Here is a 20,590-nt window from a genome sequence, read left to right as displayed (position 1 = left end):
GATCACTTTTTTAATGAACTGACATCATTCCAGACAGGATGTAAGTGTGTCTGTGACTTCCTGTACGGACTGAAGGCTGCTGGAAACTGTCGGGAAACTGTCCGACTTCACTGCGGCTTTTTGTCACCGCCCCCCGCTGCGGCCGCCTGCTCTCGTCTACTTTCCAGGCGAGGTGCAGTTCATCTCGAACGAGCCTAGTGTTGCGTTTCTCTCGTGCGCGCGTGCACGCTCTCTCTTTCTCTCTCGCAGTCTCACTCTGTTTCTTTTCTTTTGACTTTTCTAAGATGACAGATGCTGAATATATACTCCCTATCTGATGCTGTGGCTGTTTGTGGTTGGCTGAGAGGGATGTGAACTAAGCAGTTTGCATCTGTGTTAATCAAATCAGGTTGGGTTTCCATTACGCGTGCCAAACGTACCAAACGGTGCAATCCCCTTTGATCTGACATCAGATGTGACGGGACAGTCGATATAGAGATACATTTATGTGCTGATTGCAGATAGTTACATTGAATAGTGGTTTTGTGGCTATTTACTTTATTGTTAATGTGCCTGATGTTTTGGTGACGTGTGCGCACTGTCCGCCGGTCAGCCAAACTTCAGCTTACACCGGCTGCGCTCCACCTGCGTTGACAGTAGACCTGGTTTCAGATGGCGAGCTTTTAGCGCACCTTCGGCGAAGCCTTTTGGCACGAAACTGTCACTGTGCCAAGCTGGATCTGTCGACACCTCCCCCTGCTGCGCCGCCACACCCATCTCAGCGCACCTCGGTTTGCCAAACTTCCAAACTGAGCGCGCCTCGGGTTGCGCTGCTCGAAACTAGCTCTGCGCGGGGTTCGCCACCCTGCGCCACCTGCGCTGCGCCGGGAAACTAGAGCCCAAAGACTCAAAGGTTCAATTACTGTGCGTTCACACCAAACGCGATGGACGCGATGAACGCCACAAGTTTCCATTCAAAATCAATGTAAATGACGCAATGACACGCGATGTCGCTTTGGGCGACGCGTTTCAGGCGATAAGAGCGACGCGATGAAGCGCTGACGCGTCCATCGCCTCATCGCGTGTGTCGCTTGAAGTTGAAAAATNGCTTTGGGCGACGCGTTTCAGGCGATAAGAGCGACGCGATGAAGCGATGACGCGTCCATCGCCTCATCGCGTGTGTCGCTTGAAATTGAAAAATCTGAACTTTTCAAGCTACATCGCGTGACGCTGTGCCGCGACATCCAATCAGTGTTGATATCCAGGGCCAACAGGTCCTCAAACTGGGCCAGCGTCAGCCTGAAGTACCGCTGGAAACGACCGTCACCCAGACGCAGCTCTTGCAGGAGGTGATGATTTTCACCCAGCTGTGTGCGTTTCTGGAGGATATTGTGAACCCAGACACGGCGGCGTTTGGGTCTCCGATCCAAATCAGATGTCCACAACAGATAAAGAGCAGCTACGGTAGTTAACTCAGCCATGGTTAACGAGAAAATAGCGTGACATCGCGTCCATCGCGTTTGGTGTGAAGGCACAGTTAGTAGTTTGACCTGGGTCCAGGTAGAAAAACTCGAGCCGCGCTCTGATTTGTACATGGGCTAGACCATTATGTTAAAGCGTGGGAGTCACTATAAAAATACGATGTAAAACGTGATCCCTGCAGTAATATACGGCGATAAATAACTCACCTATTGATTCAGCTTAACAGAAAATAAACTATTACTTTGCCAGCAATGCCATGTTGCTCTAAAACATTGTATTAACAGTGCGTGACGTCTTAATGTCTCCTATTGCACTGCGCAGTGGTACGGTCCATTTCAAGAGTCTCATGATACTTTGGTAACCACACACAGTACTTTGATAGGAGACAGCAAGTGGTGTCAGCTTTTTCACTACAAACTTTACTACAAACAGAGCTTTGAAAAACAGGGCAAACATGTCAAAACAGGAGTATACAGGATGAAAAATTACTGTATTTACCAATAAATATATAAAATAGACCGGTAGACTCGAGTTGGAGTATAAACTGCCATAAACACCGGTGTGGTGGGCTATGACAGATCATGTAGTAAAAACACTTTTAAAAATATGAATAAATAGATACGAGAAAATTAAGTTAACAAAATGAGGAAGTAGGGTTACTTTCTTGCATAGTTCCTGACACGGATTTAGTTTAATTACAAAACTGCGGATTTTCATTTTGAGAAGTAGCAGGCTTCGGACAACTATTAAACAGAGCCTATTCTGGCACAAAAATGTATAAATTCAGGCAATTTCACGTGTCTTTTTTGTCTACTTAGAAAAATTGTTACGGCCTTGATTTTACCCCGTCAAACTTTCAAGGACCCGTGCGAACCCTGGTTTAGTGATATCTGGACTGCACTCACAATGCTGGAACATATTATGGCTGAGAGAGAAGACTCAACGTGACCCCGCTGTGGCTTCGAAACAAAGGAGCAAAGGAGTTACATACTTCCAGGAATTCTGGGAAATAAAGGCAAACCAAACATTGTAGCATGTGGAACAAACTATTTAATATAATTACAAAAGTTTGGCACAAAGTTGGTTCACAATTTACAAGGAATATTACAGAATAAATACAGATGAAATTGACATGCTTTGATCCTACACTATCCAGTGTACAAAGTGGAGCTCATTCAAGTGTCGAGACAGATAGATAAGAGTATACACAAGGCAGAGGATGAGGCCCAGAAAGGAGTGGATGTTTGGGGAAAACTATGTTGATGCTGAGCCTGCTGTGGTTCTTTTATGTCCGTTTAAAAGACACAACAGTCCCTTATCTCAGTCTCACTGCAGTGAGACCACATGGTTATTGATGTAATTTCATTTTATAAAAACCCTGTTCAGTCAAACATTTACATGATATATAAAACTGGTACCCGAACCACAAACACTTCCTGAAGCACAGGACGGTCCTCCCGCTGCTGAGAGTCACACATCTGGCTCGTATGTGGAGACAGCGGCTTGTTGCTCAGGTCTGTAACATGTTTCCCTGGAGAGAGAGAATTTAACTAAGTGAGATGGATCACAATCAGTAATCGGTCTATATGACATATTTACTTCATGTGGTTATGACCTCTTTGAAAATGACCACCATGACTGAAACAAGCAGCACTGTCAATTTATGAATAATCTACAAAGTGTTGGTGTCCCCTGGGTGCAACAGTGTGTGGTAAATACTTAATTGGTGTAGTTGGCTATGTGACTAAAAAGCCAGCCGTACAGTCACCAGTTTTGCTAAGTGCGATAAAAAGTAAAATAAATAAAATATCTCCAATATAATCAGATGTTTCAAGCCGTTCTGTATAACAGTATAATGAATGAATCACTACTGGCTGTAAAACAGCTGATTACTTAAGCATCCCTGTATGTTTATGGCGTGGTACAGTGCAATACCTGTGTACAGCTGCCTCTCTCCTCTGCTCAGTCCTCCTTCTTGTTGTCTATGAGCTCCTGCGTCTGCTGGGCGAGCCTCCTCTTCTCAGCCTGCTGCTTCTTCAGGGCCTCATCGGCTTTCTTACTCTGGTAGATCTTCACCCCGGCGAACGCCAAACACAGCAGCAGTGTCTTCAGGGCTAGGATGTACAGGAGGATGGGGACGTTATCCAAAGCCTGCGGATAGGCAGAGTTTATGTTTGAGGAATGCTATGCATTTTTCTGCTTCCAGACAAATTATAGAGAGCAAAGCACATTTCTTCCAAACATAAGAATTTTACCAATGTTTGCAGAAAAAAAGAGCTACTTTATGTCCATAGGAAATTAAAGAAGAAAAAGACAGCTCTGGAACATTCAGGCATCCTGAATCTGTTTCTCCCCCGCCCCCTTTCCTCTTATCCACCAGTGGCCTCAGCTGTTCAAGCAGGAGGTGGGAGTTAATTTGGTCACAGTGAGAGGAGGAGATGTGTGAAAGAGAGAAGCAGCTGCAAACCATGTGCATTCTGGGATTGCAGTGGTACAGTTTTTGTCGCCCAGACCTCGTTCAAAAAAGTGACAATTTTTAAATTGCAACATATACTGACCGAAGTTGGTAACGCATGATAGATTTCACGATTTGCTCCTAATCATTACAGTACAGAGACTAATTCGGCATACACACAGGCCATCAATACGAACACGTTTAATTTATTTTTTTACCTTTTACAACTGCATCAGCCGTTAATCTCAATTTAATCATAAGGTTAGTCTTGACGTATTTCCAAGCGGACTGTCGCAAAGGTTTCCCATTTATATTTGCCTAAAATTCACGGCTACTCCAACAACAGAGCCAAACTACGGGACAGAGAGACAGCATGAAAGGCATACACAAAAACTTCTATTTTATTATATAACCAATTTGTGACAGTTGTGGCAGATAACACGAGACACACAAACTCACTCAGCTGTAGCAACGTTAGCATTATGCTAGTGACAGGTGAGACAACCTAAGCGTTATTAGAGAACCACATGCGAAACAGCTTTTACACTATTAACAAATCATGCATAATGTATCTATAAAATCATAAATTAGAGTTTATTTACCTTCCAGTTAATCATTATGGCGCCTGTAGTGTAGAAGTTTCTCCTTCACTTTGACAGCTAGAGAGGTTTTAATGCTTTCTGAAGAAGGCGGGGCTTGCAGTGACCGGCCAATTGAAATGCAGGCTCTGTTTAACGTAAGTAGTGCTGCGTTCATGTAACAGATGGACTCAAATATTTTAGTTTAGGAACTTCAAGTGATGATCCACCATTGTGGCATTAACATATATATGCAGTTCGCGGTGATAGATATGAATTTAAGTATGAAAAATTTCTTGAACTGCATTGTTATTATTGTAAAACTAGTTTTCAATGTTAATTGTATTGTGTATTTTTGTTATAGTATTTGCATTCCCATTACACTTAAAGGCATCATTTCTCTTGAAGGACTCGCATGTTGTTGAAAGTTCGAGACGCGGATGGAAGATGCTGTCATTATCGCTCGTTAAAAGGTTGTTTTAAATATTGGAGCTTTGGATCCTTTTGGCTCATATTCACCCCGATGCACGTCCTCGACTCACATACTCGGACATTGCATATCATTTCCGTTTTGGACTGACTGCGTACACTTTGGTAAAAGAGATAACAGAGTACGAACCTCTCAAGATGGCGCTCCCGTCCCACACGGCGCGATGTATCTTCAAATTCTCTATTATGCAATGTGTAATAATAATAATAATAATAATAGTAATAATATATTTATACCTATTCTTTTTTTGTCATGTAGCATGATTATATACAAAGTTGAATCCACATAGACATGCGTAGTCACGGTGGCCGAGAGGTTAAGGCGTTGGACTCGAAATCCAATGGGGTTTCCCCGCACAGGTTCGAATCCTGTTCGTGACGAATTTTCGTTGCTTTTTACATTGAACATTTTATTACTTTGATGGGCAGATGATGAGACAACAGGCACACAGAACGCCCAACCACGAGTTTTAAATAGCATCAAGACACTCAGCCTATATAGGTGTTTAACGGCTTGACCGCGGTGTTGTTTAGCCTCGTCCTTTTTTTATATCCCTGTCGGTGGTTTTGTCTCAAGTGGTTGTTTTCTGTCTCTTTGTAGTCATTTTGGGGCTCTTTGTAGTTGTTTTAAGTTTCTTTGTGGTCATGTTGTGTCTCTTTGTCATCATTTTGAGGTTGTTTGTAGTTGTTTTGTGTCTTAGTGGTTATTTTGTGTCTCTGCAGCCATTTGGGGGCTCTTTGTAGCCACTTTGTGTCTTGGTGGTCATTTTGTGTTTTCTTTGGAGCTATTTTGAGACTCTTTGTAGTTACTTACCTCTCTAAGTAGTCATTTTGTGTTCCTTGGTAGTTCTTAAGCTCCTACCATCATGTGTCATATATACTACCCCATTAACATGGACCTTGTGGGGGATAATCTTAGTGTATAAATATTTTTATTGCACACACACACACAAAAAAGTGGTCAATCTTGTGATGTTGTCTGTCAAATAAATGTACTATCAGGAAGTGGATGGGTACCCTCAAAATGTATTTGCACATAATGAAACAGACGTGAAACTATCTGATTACAATAATAATAATAATAATATATAATATATTAACATTCAGCTTTTGAAATTACAAATCAATATATTTCATATTTTAATTTCAAAGAGGTTAATTCAGCAGAAATAAATTCAGGTACATGTTTTGTTTTCAAAGTAAAAAAAAAAAAAATCAATGCTATAAATTCAATGGTGTTTACATTTCAATATTAAGTATTCAGTGGTTATTAAAATTAAAATACTTGTGCCTCTTTTTTGCCTCCATAGTTTAAGTAAATGGCCCCATGACTGGTGTATATTCTAATAATGAAACCAGCATAACATCATGAAGAACATTAGCCAGAACACAAGCATTTAAGATTAGCTACGTTATTTCAAAATGTATTTTATTACATTTGCTTTATTACAGCTGTAATGATCACAGATCCCAAATTTCCACAGGCTGGGTTGTGTCGAAAATAAATACATGTGACATATGGACACTGGAGTGTGAATACTGCAAAAATAAAAAATGGAACGACTGGACAGAACTTGTTTTCCTGTTTTTAAAACGAATATAACCTGAACCGTATCCATGTGAAACAATCTGAGGACTAAATGTTGTTCCAAATATTTTGTTGTTTCCCAACTAGACTAGGAGTGTCATAGTGTTGAATAAAATAGACAGTACAGTGCGTACAGTACATACTGCCCAGATAACACACCTACATTCACTTTAAAAAATAAATACACAATGAATAATAAATAGGTCACCTTTTACGTCAGCTCTCAGAAGTGGAATTTTATTTTCCTCTGTATGTCAGTCCTAAATGAACCCGCAGGTCTGTTCCCACCGGGCTGTAAGTGTGTAATCGGGAATATCATTGGCCCAGGCAGAGCGCTCCAGCTCAGGGTGCAATGAATGGAAAATAAAACATTAAAGAAAGATGTCATGCAGTGTGTCTCCAGCTACATGAAGTTCATATGATTTCAAGGTTTCACATGCTGTCAGCTCGTAAACTCATGTCAAGAGTAAAGAAATAACTTAAAGGGAGCACACACTGATTTTTTGGCTCACTTTGCATGTGCAAACACAGAAGCGCACTCATCCTTTGTATTTCGGAGACTTTACCTGTTGACATACTGTAACCACCTCCACACTTCCATCTGTCCATCCCTCAGTACATCCATCTGTAAGTCCATCCAGTTCACTCTCCACCTCCATCTGTTCATCCAGAGTAACATATCAATCTTACCACATACTGATCCATCAATCAACGCATGTTAATCTGCTCTCTTATTGTAAATAAATCCTGTGAAAAGACCAGAGCCTACAGTGTTTCAAGAGGCAAAGTCCCTCCTGTGTTAATGGACCACCATGAGAACTTATTTTGGAGAAAATGTAGTGTAATTAAAGGTAAGAGACTCTGTTTAAACTGTGCATTTGAGACCAAATGTGTATCCATCCACAGCTGAAAGTAGTCCCAAACAAATGCAGCATTTACTCCAGTTTAACTAACATTTACAAAAAACTATAGTGCCCAGCTGTTGGAAATTACTGAGCTGATTCTGAAAATGAAAATATATATTTCTGACATGTTGGACTTGCAGTTGAGAGGTCAGAAAGTACTGAGTTGCTGCTGAAGATTTACCTCTTCAGGTGAGGTGAGGGTGATTGTTGTGTTTGTCTTTTCATGGGATTTGTTGGCAATAAGAAAAACACAGAATAACAACAGCCTTACTGAAATCTGACTTACAAGCTCTCTCTATGGCGATCTGATCCAAGTTTCATTGAATGACTAGAACCCTTCCTGCATCCCTAACACCACAGCTAATCAGTGGTGTAACGCTTCCCTGTGCTTTGTATTTTCCCTTATAGTAATAGTGACTGAAGCCAAGAGCACAAAGACGCACATTTGTGTCCTTGCAGAGAAGTTTCCTCGGATGCAACAAACCCCTCTGATCTGATCCTGATCCTGGGCCGTGTCCTTGAGGTCCAAACAATAATCTCTCCGCGACACTGATGACGAGTCAGTGTTTGCAATGTGCAGATGCATCCTAAAATCCTGAATCTTGGCAATCCAGCTTCATCATGCGTGTTTTGTTCTGAAATTGTACTTTGGCTGTTAGTTCTGACATCCAGCGTGTCACAGAAAGCCTGGCGTCCTGCTTTAAATATCTCTCCTCCTGCTCAGTAATGTCAATGTTGGTTCTAGAGGTAGGGTGTTACTGTAAATATCTTCCTCTGGTCATTTAGTGACCCGAGCTGTAGTTCCCTGTTGACTTGCTTGCTAGTGGCTGCTACTTGTCTCCCAGGAAACAGTAACAGTAAAGGAGAACAGTCCCTGCAGTGTTACAGCACTTCCTGTCTTCATGCTCAGGAGGTCTCCCACCTCGCACACAGTGGCAGGTAGCGGGAGGTGAAGCCTCCGTGTCACAGCGTGTTCTCCCTGGCTTGTGTGTGTGACAGTGGATGCGCTCAGTAGCGCCCTCTGTGGTTCGTCCTGGACATGGTGAGCGGCAGAGACACAGCGGAGAGAGAGGAGACCTCCCAGTAGAGAGAACGAGACAGGAAGAGCTGGTAGAGGATCACCATGGAGATGGACTGGCAGAGGATCACACCGATAGTCACCACCTACAGAGAGGGAGAGAGTTAAGGCCCTGACACACCAAACCGACACCAAAGAACTTGTGGCGACGCAGGCAAACTACATTGCTTCAAGCTCATTTTCCCCTACCTGAAAACTCCAGCTCAGACTTATTAATGAGTTACACTTCAAATGTGGTTTGTTAGTGTGTTCAAACCTTCTCCCTCTGGTGTTCGTTGAAGATGACCGACATGAGGAAGAGGACGGGATGGCAGAGGAACCACAGGAAGCATCCCTGCAGAACACAAGGAACACCACATGACCACCTGAGGAACTGTCGGTGAGTATCTGTGTGTCTTGAGGGTACATTAGTGTGCTGTGTATGTTACCTTGGCGAAGCAGAGGTAGAAGTCTCTCTTCAGGGTGCTCCTCTCGGTGGAGATGATCTGGTAGAGGACAGAGGCCAGCAGGAGGGCCAGGCCCACTCTCAGAGCCATGAGGAGGAGACCTGCCAGACTCTGCTGGGCGTGGTAGCTGTGATGTTGACTCTCTGTCTCGGAGTACTGCTCCCACAGCAGCAACACGCCCTGAAAATGATACCGTGTCACTGTCAGTGTCTTTTAGTATACAGGATAACTTCAACCTGAACCATATCTTACCACATTTCATTTACATTCAAATTCACTATCACCCTGAAGTATTAGTTTTCAGTGTAATCCTGCGTACCTGTATAACGACTCCACCTACAGCGACAGCCGTGGACGCCGGAGACTGTTCCCACTGTAGAGGTCTGGACTGAGGCTTCCTGCCCCGGCTCAGAGTCCAGCCCATGCACAGACTCAGTAACATGTACAGCATGGACACCTGGGACACCATATCCCAGACTGCACAGGGAACAAAAAGGTAATTAACAAATTAATGTCTTGTCTGTTTACAAATTAGAGAATCTAATGCCTAATTAATTGTAGTATTTTGTATTTATTTAAGTACCCTCTGAACCCCAAAACACACAGCCAGGTTTGAAAGGCAATTTTTCTTTTAAAATCAACAAAATGACACCATTTATCATCGCTAAAAACTGTAAAAACAGAAATTATCTTTGGATTTCCACATTTCTGACAGTTCTTGAACGCATCATGTGTAAGGAACGCCTATGCAGCAACGCCATCCTGCTGTGTAAACATGGTGGGCACCCTTCGATCTCCCCCCAGCTTTACCTGGTGAGTAAGCAGCTTCAGTTTAAGCAGCAAAACCCCTTTAGCATTGTAAGGTATCTTAGCACCGCTTGCTGTGCTGACGATGCTAATGGAGCTATCAGTAACACAGTTAACAATGCTAAAGGGTGTTTGTAGCTCAAGCTTCTGGGGAGACTGGAGGGTGGGCACAGTGTTGAGGGTGGGCACAGTCCCTAACTGAATCAAGCTTCAGAAGTAGATATAAATACGGATGGAGAGAGACAACGTACACTCTGCCAGGCTGCCCATCAGAGGAATACCAGTACCATCTCTGGAATACCTGTGGAGCACAAGAGGAGGGAACAGGAGACAATAGAGTGCAATAGTTATATATATAACAAGAGGAGAAAGAAAAGAAACAAAACAACAGTGTTAATTGCAAAGTTCAAAGGCTCCTTGCTTAAAAAACTATATATGGAATTGGTAAGAAATTTGTTGTTTCCTAAAAAGAGGCTGCCTTGATGGGTGTGAATGCTCCAGTCATGTGCAAGATGAAATACAAGCTCGAAAAGAACCTAATTTTGCTGCACAAATGTGCATTCATTTCTAATTCTGTTAATTTTTCTTGTGATACGCTGGAGTGTTACCTCTTTGGGACTAAAAGCTATTAAATTGAAAAGGAAACCTTATATCTTTATTTGCAGATTCTACCTGGCCAGGTGGATGTAGTTGCAGAGAGCGGAGCAGGCCTGTAACGCCAGCGCTGTTGTCAGCACTTTGAGGACGGTGTGCATGGGACCTCCTTTCCTCAGAGCCTGGTACAGAGGCTGGATGTAGATGCAGCAGGCGATGAAGTAGGCCAGCAGCAGCAGGAAGTAGAAACTGTGGAGACCTGGGACAGAGAGAGAGAGAGAATAAGATGAGTCAAGAGGAAACATTTTGTCCCACATAAATGATGCAGATCTCTCAGGACTGGTCTCTACATCTTGAACAAATCAAAACCTCTTGTTATAATGTCACAGGTGAGCAGCATGAGAGTACCAGAGATTTGACAGCATGTGTATGCACTTTCTTCCCTTTAAATATTTAACACAAACATCTTTTTTAACAGCACCACACAAGCATAAAGCAGTGGTTTTGGATGACTCTATTTAGACTGAAAAAAGGGTCGATATGATTTGTCAAACAAAAATCAGGGCTTGGGATTCCCCACTTTAATATATCAAAATAAAAAACGTCCTTATTTCTGACCTGCCTCCTCCGCGCTGAAGTGCTCCAGAGGATTCCCAGCTGAGTCAGGGTTAAACAGCAAGATGGTAAAACTGAGATCAGCATGAGCAGGAATCACTGCACTTTCCTGCAGGGACAGACAGGAAATAGAGAAGGAAAGCTTGAAGTAACAAATTACTGCTCTTAGTACCAATATAAGTACTGAAAATGGATAAAGATTATTAAGGAATTTCATACATTCTGAACCCTGACATTAATATTACTACTGCTGGTATAAGCGTGGGTGTTTGTTGTTATTTTTCCAGCTCAGTTTTGTTAAGTGTATTTATTTATTTGGAGTTTTCACACTGGCAGTGACTTTGTTATGTGCTATATGTGTACTGTATATTTAGTTACTCGAGTAACTTGCAGTCAGAGCTCCACAACTTTGGACTGATGTGCCTGAGAAGATCAGGGCAAATTCTGTCTCATCTTTTAAATCACTTCTGAAAACCTCCTTGTTTGAATTTGCCTTTATTTTAACAGCTTTATTATCACGTGTTTTGCTGTTGTGTGTTTTCTGTTTTTACTGCTTTTATCTTATTTTGTTTGCTTTGTCTTTTATTCAGTTTTGTAAAGCACTTTGTAACCATGTTTTGAAAGATGCTACATAAATAAAGTTTATAATTATCATATCAAAAACACACTAACGGTGCATAAGCGCATGGGTTGCAATAGCTAATTTCACCGCCAACACAAAGCTGAGGCTCAACAGATTCCAATGGTATGTGTTTAATCACTATACACAAATTTCACTGACCTGGCAGCTGAGGAAGAGCAAAAATATACTTCACTAATACAGCCATAGCCATAAATTATGTCTTATTTTAGCTGTTTTTGTAAATGAAAGTTGTCTGATCTGACCACATAAATCCATTACTGCTTGAATAATAAGACTGTAGGCTATTTTAAGTCCATTTTTGGTGTATATTCCAACTTCTCTATCCCTTGCATGGGAAATAACCCCTAGAAAGCTCATCTCTGAGTACGTCAGCCTTCAGCTCATTTCATGGTCTATGTCTCCATCTAGTGGCTGAATCATGGTAATACATTAACTCTTGTATTAAAGCTATGGTTGGTAACTTTAATTAAAAACTGTCACTGTAACTGTCACTATAGTCACACAGCTATAAATGAGACAATAAACTCTAGATGACGTCAAGGTGAGGTGGTTTCTGGCAAGTAGCAGACACACACAAGCCTGTGACGACGTAACTATGTTAAGGAGCACTTGAGCAACACTTCAACACGTCTTGACATGTACGTGAAATTAAATGAGTTTTATAATTACTAGAGAAAATTTCATATGGCACAAATGACCAAGATGGAGATCCTGCTGTAACATGCTTCTACTAAAACCTCTCTAAATGTTCTCTGCTTTACTTTATCAGCATCAGTCTTGTTTAGTCTACTGTTCAGATGTTGTGATATGGTTCGTTGGAGGTTTTGGGCTGCAACTGCGTAATGCCAAAGAGATATTCACTCTACGAGCGTAAGGTTTTGTTTGGCAAAAATGAAATCTTTCTTTTCCCTATTTTCTGACATTTTATTGGCAAAACAGTTACTGAGAAAATAATGGGAACCTTAATCGATGATAAAATAATAATCAGTTGCAGCCCTGATCCAGTCACATTCATACATTTGTACACAGCGGCTGTTACAACCTGAGTCACCTCCTCCATTTGTTCTAAGCTTTGGTATTCAATTCAACTCAGATTTTATGTCCATGTATGTGTTTGTTAAGGTGGGGTTACCAATGTCTGAAGTTACCTGACATGTATATCTGTCAGCATACAGGGCCCGCCATGATGTAGGAGAGAACTGACGAGGGATCGTCTGATTGTGTTCGTCTTGACTGAGAGAAACTGAAGCAGGAGGACAAAAAGGACAAACACAGTGGTGTGAGGTGACAGTGTGGACGGATATCAAGGATAAAATCAATACAGCTGCATCACACCCATCGTATCAATGCTGGTTCTTACTGGTGAACTCAGCTTTAGCGAGCCTCTCAGAGCAGCTGAGGTTGTCCAGCGTGGAGTCCATATCCTGATACAGCAGTAGTCTGGACTCCTTCTCGGCAGCCAGAGCAGAGTTGTCCAGCCTGCACACCAACAGACCATTATCACCTAAAGAGAGACAGAGACGGGACAAGGGTCGGACACGTCTTCATTTATTAGATTTCATACAGTTAGTCGCAGCAAAATAAAAATGGTCTCACAGGCTCCACTATTATTTTTACCCCACCCACCACTAAGTATCCACCCAGCTGGAGGCAGCAAGACACCCTACCCATGGACAGATTACTGAAAGGGCCTATCAGGGCACAGGCCTCAGGCGCAAAGTGTCTGGAGTCCCCCTTGCCTTCACCTGCAAAATGTCACTTGACGAGACTTGACCACAAAAATGACTACAGAAGAGGCAAAACATCAAGAAAGCCACACAAGACAACTACAGAGAGGTGTAAAACAGCTAAAAAAGACACAAAGAGACTCAAATGACTACGAAAAAGGCAAAACATCCACAAAGGGACACAAAATGACTACAACCAGACATAAACAACTACAAAAAGACTCAAAATGACTATAAAGAGACACACAGCTACTACTAAGGGACTCAAAATGACTACAAAGAGACACACAGCTACTACTAAGGGACTCAAAATGACTACAAAGATACACATAGCTACAACTAAGGGACTCAAAATGACTACAAATATACACATAGCTACTACTAAGGGACTCAAAATGACTACAAAGAGACACAAACAAGGATCAAAATTAGCAGTTGCCAGTCGCCAGAGGCGACTAATTTGAACATTTTGGCCAGTAAATGAAGTCACCTAACCAGCCACTCTGGCAAGTGAAAAAAATAGGGCCAAACTACTGTTGGACTCAAAATGACTACAAAGATACACATAGCTACTACTAAGGGACTCAAAAGGACTACAAAGATACACATAGCTACTACTAAGGGACCCAAAATGACTACAAAAAGATGCAAAGAAACTACAAAGAGACTTGAAATGACCACTAAGATACATAAAACAACTACAAAGAGGCTCAAAACGACCACAAAGAGTCACACAACTACAAAGAGATGCAAAACTACAACAAAAAGAAGCTAAATAACTATAAAGTCTGTGTGTCGTGCTCTTATGTGGTGCCTTCTGCAGATCTGTGCCCAGGAACCAGTTGGTTCATGATCCACCTATGACCCTATCAGCTCAGTGGGATCCAGCTGACCTCTGACCTCACTCTTGGACCTTTGGTGGGTGTTGGAAGGGCAGTAGAAAGTCCAGATTATTGGATGAGGTAGGAGAAGACTTGTATTGGTTGAGCAGGCTGATTTACAACGTGTAACTTGTCTTGAAGCAAATAACTGAATGAAGACACCCTGATTCAGAAAATGCTCAAAATAAAACTAATAACTGCTGATGCTGGAAGAGATTGCTGTGATTTTAAAGTGGGACAAATACGGAAACAGAGGATGGACAAACTCAGGTTATTGAAAGTGATGTAAGATAGATATAATCAGATAAAGTAGTGATGACACCCTAGTTACACCCATTGATGAGCCAGTGGCAATAAAACAAGAGCCAAAAGAGAAAATAAAACAGAAACAATACAGTAAAATGGCTCAAAACACAACTGTTACGCCATGCTAAAAATTAACAGTGAATATGAGCTAGCCCAGTGAGTGCCTGAATGACACGTTAGCATCATTACATCAGTGTCGTTACCTTGGTACATGAATTTAGTGATGAACTGGCCATTCTGCTGTCTCGCCGCTTCGCTCCTAAAACGTCCCGTCACAGTTTTCCCCAAAGCCTCAGAACCGAGCAGCACTGCGGCGACAAGTGTGGCTAATAAATACGACATTTTCCCCCGCTGCAGTTTGACGTTACCGACAAATAAACGTTTGCTACTGGATTCAATGAGCCACGAAGCCAGAAGTAAACCAGCTGCGTCAAGCTGTTCAAAGTTAGCAGACATGAGACCGGAAGTTAGGTGTTTCTGCACTCACATAAGAGCTCACTTTAGAAAATAAAAGATGTTTAAGTGCATTGATTAATTAAAAAAAAAAAAAGATGATTGGGAGGGTTTGTATATTTTAATTAATTTTAATAATAATTTGTAAAGCTGAAAAATTCTGTGGGCTTGGTTATCACTTAATTATAAATTCGAAATCCAGCGATAACACCATCTTTGTTGCCATATTTCCCTCAAAACAAATCTCTGCATCCTATTAAGTAAAATAAAATAAAACAGAAAAGAAAAGATTTATGGTGTACAGAGTGACGTCAAAACATCAACTCACCCTTGCAAATGTAATAAACTAGTAAATAAACTTTAAAAAGCACCTATTCTTCATAATAAATACATTTTTACCAAATGTTAACAAATAATTTTATTTTGAAAATACAATCTGGAAGTTCCATATGTATTGTAGCTCACTTTACACTGTTGCCATGCCAAATCTGCACTATTGACAGTTTAACTGATTTAAAATTCACCCAATCAAACAGCGCGCATTTCTCGCCGTCAGACATGACAACCAATCAGAGATCATAAACTCGTCTACATGCGCTAGATATCCCGCCTCTTTTCAACGTGTCAACACTGCTGTAAAACGGCCATCGACTGTCGTAAATTACACAATGTAGGTAGTGTACTGACGAAAATAAAGAAGTTCAGTGCTGCTTGTTAGCAGGTAGCAGGACAGATAACGGAGTTTAGAAACGACCAAGATGTCGTTATTATGTTTATAGGAGACTTTAATGTGAACAGACAGCTGTCGGTGTTCAGTGTGATGACCGGAAGATGGACTTTAACAGGACTGTTCTGGTGACCGGAGGCTATGGATTCATGTGAGTTTATTTAATCAGTTTAAACTGATAATAAAGACATGACTCACCGTTATTCAGATAATTGTACCAGGTCATCATTCAGTCTCATAAGGCAACCAGTCTTCTTCACAGTAAGATAACCGTCTCACAAAACATCGTTGTATCACATTACAGAATTTATATTATCATCAGTCAGAATGACCCTCAAAGGAATGAAAATTGAAGGGTTATTGTTGGTTGAACAAACATTTTATCACTATAATTGAAACTTGAAAGCATTTTGTTAATGGAAGTTTGTGTAAAAAGTCTCGCCTTTGAAAATAACTTACAAAAAGGGAGATTCAACATCCAGTTGTATTTTCTTTTCAATATCATAGGTAAGCAAATGTACACAATAGTCAGCTTTTATATCACGTTACACCTCGAAACCGGAATCACTACAACCTTAGTAAGATTTAACCGAATTTAGTGTCATCTAACAGTGAGGACTGCAGGTTGCAAAAAGCTGAAAATTCCCAGTTAGTCAGTGTTCAGTGTTCAGGAGGTTTTTACCAGGAGCCGAATTATCCACAGAGGTCTCTTCTTCTCTGACATAAACGGACGAGGTGATAAAAATGGTAAAAACACTGAATAAAGTAGTGTCATGTTAAAAATCAGTGTTTATCCTATGCTGTTTGGCATGTCAGAAACGGGCAAGCACCTGCTGATGTGTGCTCACCTTTTTTCTCTGATAACTTAAGATCCAGATGTTCAGGTGGTTTTAACCAGGAGCCGAATTATCTGCAGAGGTCTCTTCCTCTCCGACATAAACAGATCAGGTTACTAAAACTGGTAAAAACACTGAATAAAGTAGTTTCAAGTTAAAACTCAGTGTTTATCCTATGCTGTTTGGCATGTCAGAAACAGGGAAGCACCTGCTGATGTGTGCTCAACTTTTTTCTCTGATTACTTAAGATCCAGATGTTCAGGAGGTTTTTACCAGGAGCCGAATTACCCGCAGAGGTCTCTTCCTCTCTGACAAACTGTCCCGGTGATTTAAACCGGTAACAACACTACACAGAGCAGTTTCATGTTAAAAGAAAAGTGTTTTTCTGACTTGTCGCAAAAGGGCTGTGAACTATGGTGGCTGATGCAAAAACGCGAATGGCCCTATTTCGAGCCAGTGTTTGGTTTGTCTGTTCTGGGCTACTGTAGAAACATGGTGGTGCAACATGGGGATCTCTGTACAAGAGGACCTGCTCTGGCGGCAAGAACTTTGTAGTAATTATTATGGGTTTTAATCTTCTATAGCTGTCAAATAAAAGGTCATCTTCTTCTTAAATGCAGCAAAGCAGATATATAAAGTAGCAGATAAATCAGTACAGTACAGTACTCAAGCAAGTGTTTTGTAATGTCTCATCTCCACCTCCCCATCTCTGTTACAGTGGCTCCCATCTTGTGTGTTCGCTGGTCAACAGACACCCTGACTGGAGAATTATTAACCTGGATATCGTAAGTTCTTACTGGTGTTTGGTCGCGCTGACACTCCAAATGGATGAATGAATGTATAGATCAATATATCCCAGTATGCGATATGTATGTATTTTAGGATTTCTCATTGTCTGATCTCTTCCAGTTGGACTACTGCTGCAGCCTCAGGAGTCTGGAGAGTGTTGAAGACAGAGCCAACTACACCTTTATCAGGGTGAGAGCTGCTTGCATTAATATTGTAAAACTAGAGATGCTCAACAGCGTCCAGTGTAGTGATCTCTATTAAAATAACATAACATACTGGTACTCCTTTCTTTAACAGGGAGATGTGTGTAACTCGCGGCTGGTAAATCACATTTTCAACACTGAAAACATTGATGTGATCTTTCACCTGGCAGCAAAAACACACGTCGGTGAGCAGGAGTTTAGGTTACACTCATCTGCCGGGCTGATTTTACTGTTCATGTATTCATAATCAGCTTCTGAAAATTATATTTCTTTCTTTCTTCCCTTGTTCAGAGTCCTCGTTTGAAACTCCGTCTAGTTTCCAGCGCGTTAACATCGATGGGACCAGAGTTTTACTGGGAGCCGCCCATCAGGCCCGACACCAGCCACAACGCTTCATCTACGTCAGCACCGATGAAGTGTACGGAGCCAGTCTGGACCAGGTCAGTGGACAGTGAGTTAGTTGACAGATCGTTCAGTGGATCATGGGGTCATGAGTTGTAATGATGTGGATACTGGGTGTGTGCTGTCTGCAGGTGTTTGATGAGAGCAGTCCAGTGAGGCCCTCCAACCCGTACTCTGCCACTAAAGCTGCCGCAGAGTACCTGGTTAGATCCTACTGGGACAAATACAAGGTACACACACACAGAGGCAGAAAAGTGGCTGAAACTAAAGACATGTATAGTTAATATTATGACAATATTAGATGCAATTAAGCTTTAAGGTTTATCATCGTGGTTATCCGATTGGAAATACACTGTATTTGCCAGGTTAGCTTATTTTGACATTTAATAACAGATGCTCTCATGATTTTGTTCCTCACAACTTTGCATGTTAAGAACTGCTCTGTCTTTTTATTACCAGTTTCCCATCATCATCACCAGGAGCAACAACATCTACGGCCCCAGGCAGTACACTGAGAAGGTACAGCACCCAGACTTTACTGTGACATCTTGATCAGATTGGTCCATTTTGAAGCCAGCAATCATCTTCTCAATCTTTCAGGTCATTCCAAGGTTTCTCACCCTCTTACGCATGAACAAGAAATGGTAGGCTTGACTTTCTTTTTGTTTTTCACTGACGAATCAGATTCAATACTTGTTTGATATCACGACAAAAATAAAGTAGAGTATGTGTAGTTTTCTAACCTGGGTTTCTCTGTCTCCGCTCTGCCGCAGCACCATCCAGGGAACCCTCCCGAAATCCCGCCATTTCCTGTTTGTCGATGACGCCATCAACGCCTTCCTGCTGGTTCTGGAGAAAGGGACTGTGGGAGAAATCTACAATATGGGAACAAGCTGTGAGGTTCCCATTGTGCAGCTGGCCAGGGAACTTGTTACGATGGTGCGTATAAGAACTGTTCTCTCAATTCAATCATATAGCAGGAGTTACCAGGTGTTCAGAAAACTGTCTTTGTTTGTTCTTTAGGTGATGAACGTGCCGGACTCTGAAATGAACGATTGGCTTGAGTTTGTGCCTGACAGGTGAGTGAACTGACTGGAAACTAATATTTCCTGAGAAATCTATTAAAAAAACAGCTTCCACAAGCATAATGAACGCTGACCTCTGCTCTGTAGGCCGCGTGTCGACCTGCGCTACCCCATCAAATGTGAGAAGCTGCAGCAGCTGGGCTGGAGAGCAGAGGTGTCCTGGGCTGAAGGCATCAGACAGACTGGTACAGTAACACACATGAAAAAACTCTGTAATTTAAAGCTGGGGTTAATAGTTTAGCATTCTGCTAACAAAAGTCAAAGGCTCACAGCTGCAGCTTTAAGTCGATGTTTATGTAGCTAACGTTAGCTAGAGCCTTGGTTTAAAGTGTGATATCTAAAAGAGCTTAACAGGCCCAAAAGTTTGCAAAGAAAACAGCATATGTAACAGCTTCAGGATCACAATTACAATGGTTAGAATGAACGACCAGGGCTCATACAGGCTACTGCATAAAGCACGTGCATATGCCTATGCTTGTCTTGTGGGAGGGGCTTAGGACAGAGAAAACCGCTAACCCCAGCTTTAAAGCGAGGAGATAAGCCAGTACATTAAAGCCTTATCTTTAAAAGGTGCACGTTGTAGCCCAAATTTTCTATCTAAATCAGGAGTGTTGAGGGTTTTACAGGCTAAGGACTCCTAAGCGCAAAGAGACGGTAACTTCTAAGTCAGTAGCAGTTGTAGCATGGCTAGGTGTGTTAGCCTCACCCTCTGTACTTTCGTCTGTGGTTTCTGAGGTGGACGGTATGTTAAACAATAATTTGGTGCCGGTGGTTCCTTCTTTGTAGTCTGTGCTTTTAATCCCTGTGTTCTGCATCTGTCTTTCAGTCAAATGGTACCAAGACAACCCAGACTTCTGGTCAGACCCGAACAAGGACCAAGAACAAATCAGAAGCAAGCTTGAACAAGCCACCAACAAATAAGTGGCCTGACTTACGTCTTAACTAACAGCTACTGAACACATGAGCGAACATCAGTCTCGCTGTACAGCATATTTTATTCTCAACTGTCTGTAAGTGATCGCTGGACCAACAGGCCCTGAAGTGCCAGACAACAGGAAGGCAGAGCCTCCCGTCAACCAAAGTTTCACCTGGAAATGAATGCACTTTATTTTGATATTAATTACTGATTCAGCTGGTGTTAATGAGCATAGCAGTTGTCTTATTTCCTTTGCTGCGTTGCCCTCATAGTTCAAAAATCAAATGACCACATATTGTAGTGATGGTCAGCTCAAAACAGGGAAGACGTGTATTACATTGTCATGCACTTAATGAGATTACTCAGAGAAATGAGACAGACGGCTGTAACTCTTCAGAACATGTAAACACACCAGCTCCTGCTAACATTCAACAAGACTGTCAGTTCATTTTAGTCATTTGTTTTATACACATTGTTAAGAGATCTTTATCATGTCATTCTGTAGAATGTACTGCAAATAAACTTGATTATTTAATAACTTCAAAGTGTTTGACCTGCTTTTCTCAAACATCTAATTTTGTACACGTTTAAAGACACAAGAGGAAG

The 20,590-nt window shown here is 41.7% G+C and overlaps 3 protein-coding genes, 1 long non-coding RNA gene and 1 other non-coding gene across 6 annotated transcripts in view; 3 read left to right on the top strand and 2 right to left on the bottom strand.

The window, feature by feature from the left end:
• The window catches only part of LOC126401733 (uncharacterized), a 15,501-nt gene extending 4,890 nt beyond the window's left edge, over positions 1-10,611 (top strand). The window contains exons 1-5 of one of the 2 annotated variants that reach the window (XR_007571118.1): positions 4,744-4,967; positions 8,836-8,933; positions 9,343-9,496; positions 9,716-9,813; positions 10,473-10,611. This is a non-coding gene — a long non-coding RNA (uncharacterized LOC126401733). Of the gene's footprint in view, positions 1-4,743; positions 4,968-8,835; positions 8,934-9,342; positions 9,497-9,715; positions 9,814-10,472 lie in introns of those variants that run through there. The other variant, XR_007571117.1, reaches the window with a different exon arrangement.
• Positions 2,489-4,630, bottom strand: LOC126401732 (small integral membrane protein 11-like). The gene is made up of 3 exons (XM_050063199.1): positions 4,519-4,630; positions 3,397-3,612; positions 2,489-2,992 (listed from the first exon to the last, which is right to left on the bottom strand). The coding sequence occupies exons 1-2, from the start codon at positions 4,531-4,533 to the stop codon at positions 3,424-3,426; spliced, it is 204 nt and encodes a 67-aa protein (XP_049919156.1). The 5' UTR covers positions 4,534-4,630; the 3' UTR covers positions 2,489-2,992; positions 3,397-3,423.
• On the top strand, positions 5,283-5,364 carry trnas-cga (transfer RNA serine (anticodon CGA)). Its single transcript has one exon. It is a non-coding gene; the product is annotated as a tRNA-Ser (tRNA).
• gpr180 (G protein-coupled receptor 180) lies at positions 8,339-15,003 on the bottom strand. The gene is made up of 10 exons (XM_050063195.1): positions 14,777-15,003; positions 13,020-13,163; positions 12,808-12,902; positions 11,020-11,125; positions 10,480-10,660; positions 10,059-10,108; positions 9,320-9,477; positions 8,983-9,180; positions 8,811-8,888; positions 8,339-8,640 (listed from the first exon to the last, which is right to left on the bottom strand). The coding sequence occupies exons 1-10, from the start codon at positions 14,913-14,915 to the stop codon at positions 8,485-8,487; spliced, it is 1,305 nt and encodes a 434-aa protein (XP_049919152.1). The 5' UTR covers positions 14,916-15,003; the 3' UTR covers positions 8,339-8,484.
• A 678-nt stretch (positions 15,004-15,681) lies between these two features.
• On the top strand, positions 15,682-20,522 carry LOC126402058 (dTDP-D-glucose 4,6-dehydratase-like). The gene is made up of 12 exons (XM_050063756.1): positions 15,682-15,904; positions 17,308-17,374; positions 17,499-17,567; positions 17,676-17,766; positions 17,873-18,021; positions 18,115-18,213; positions 18,443-18,502; positions 18,584-18,627; positions 18,757-18,922; positions 19,007-19,062; positions 19,156-19,253; positions 19,895-20,522. Exons 1-12 carry the CDS (start codon positions 15,858-15,860, stop codon positions 19,987-19,989), a joined length of 1,041 nt encoding a protein of 346 aa, XP_049919713.1. The 5' UTR covers positions 15,682-15,857; the 3' UTR covers positions 19,990-20,522.
• The last annotated feature ends 68 nt before the right edge of the window (positions 20,523-20,590 follow it).

The sequence above is a fragment of the Epinephelus moara genome, chromosome 15 (assembly GCF_006386435.1).
Source record: "Epinephelus moara isolate mb chromosome 15, YSFRI_EMoa_1.0, whole genome shotgun sequence".
NCBI lineage: Eukaryota > Metazoa > Chordata > Actinopteri > Perciformes > Serranidae > Epinephelus > Epinephelus moara.
Note: the sequence above shows the minus strand (reverse complement) of the source record. Positions and strands in the feature narration are given on the sequence as shown.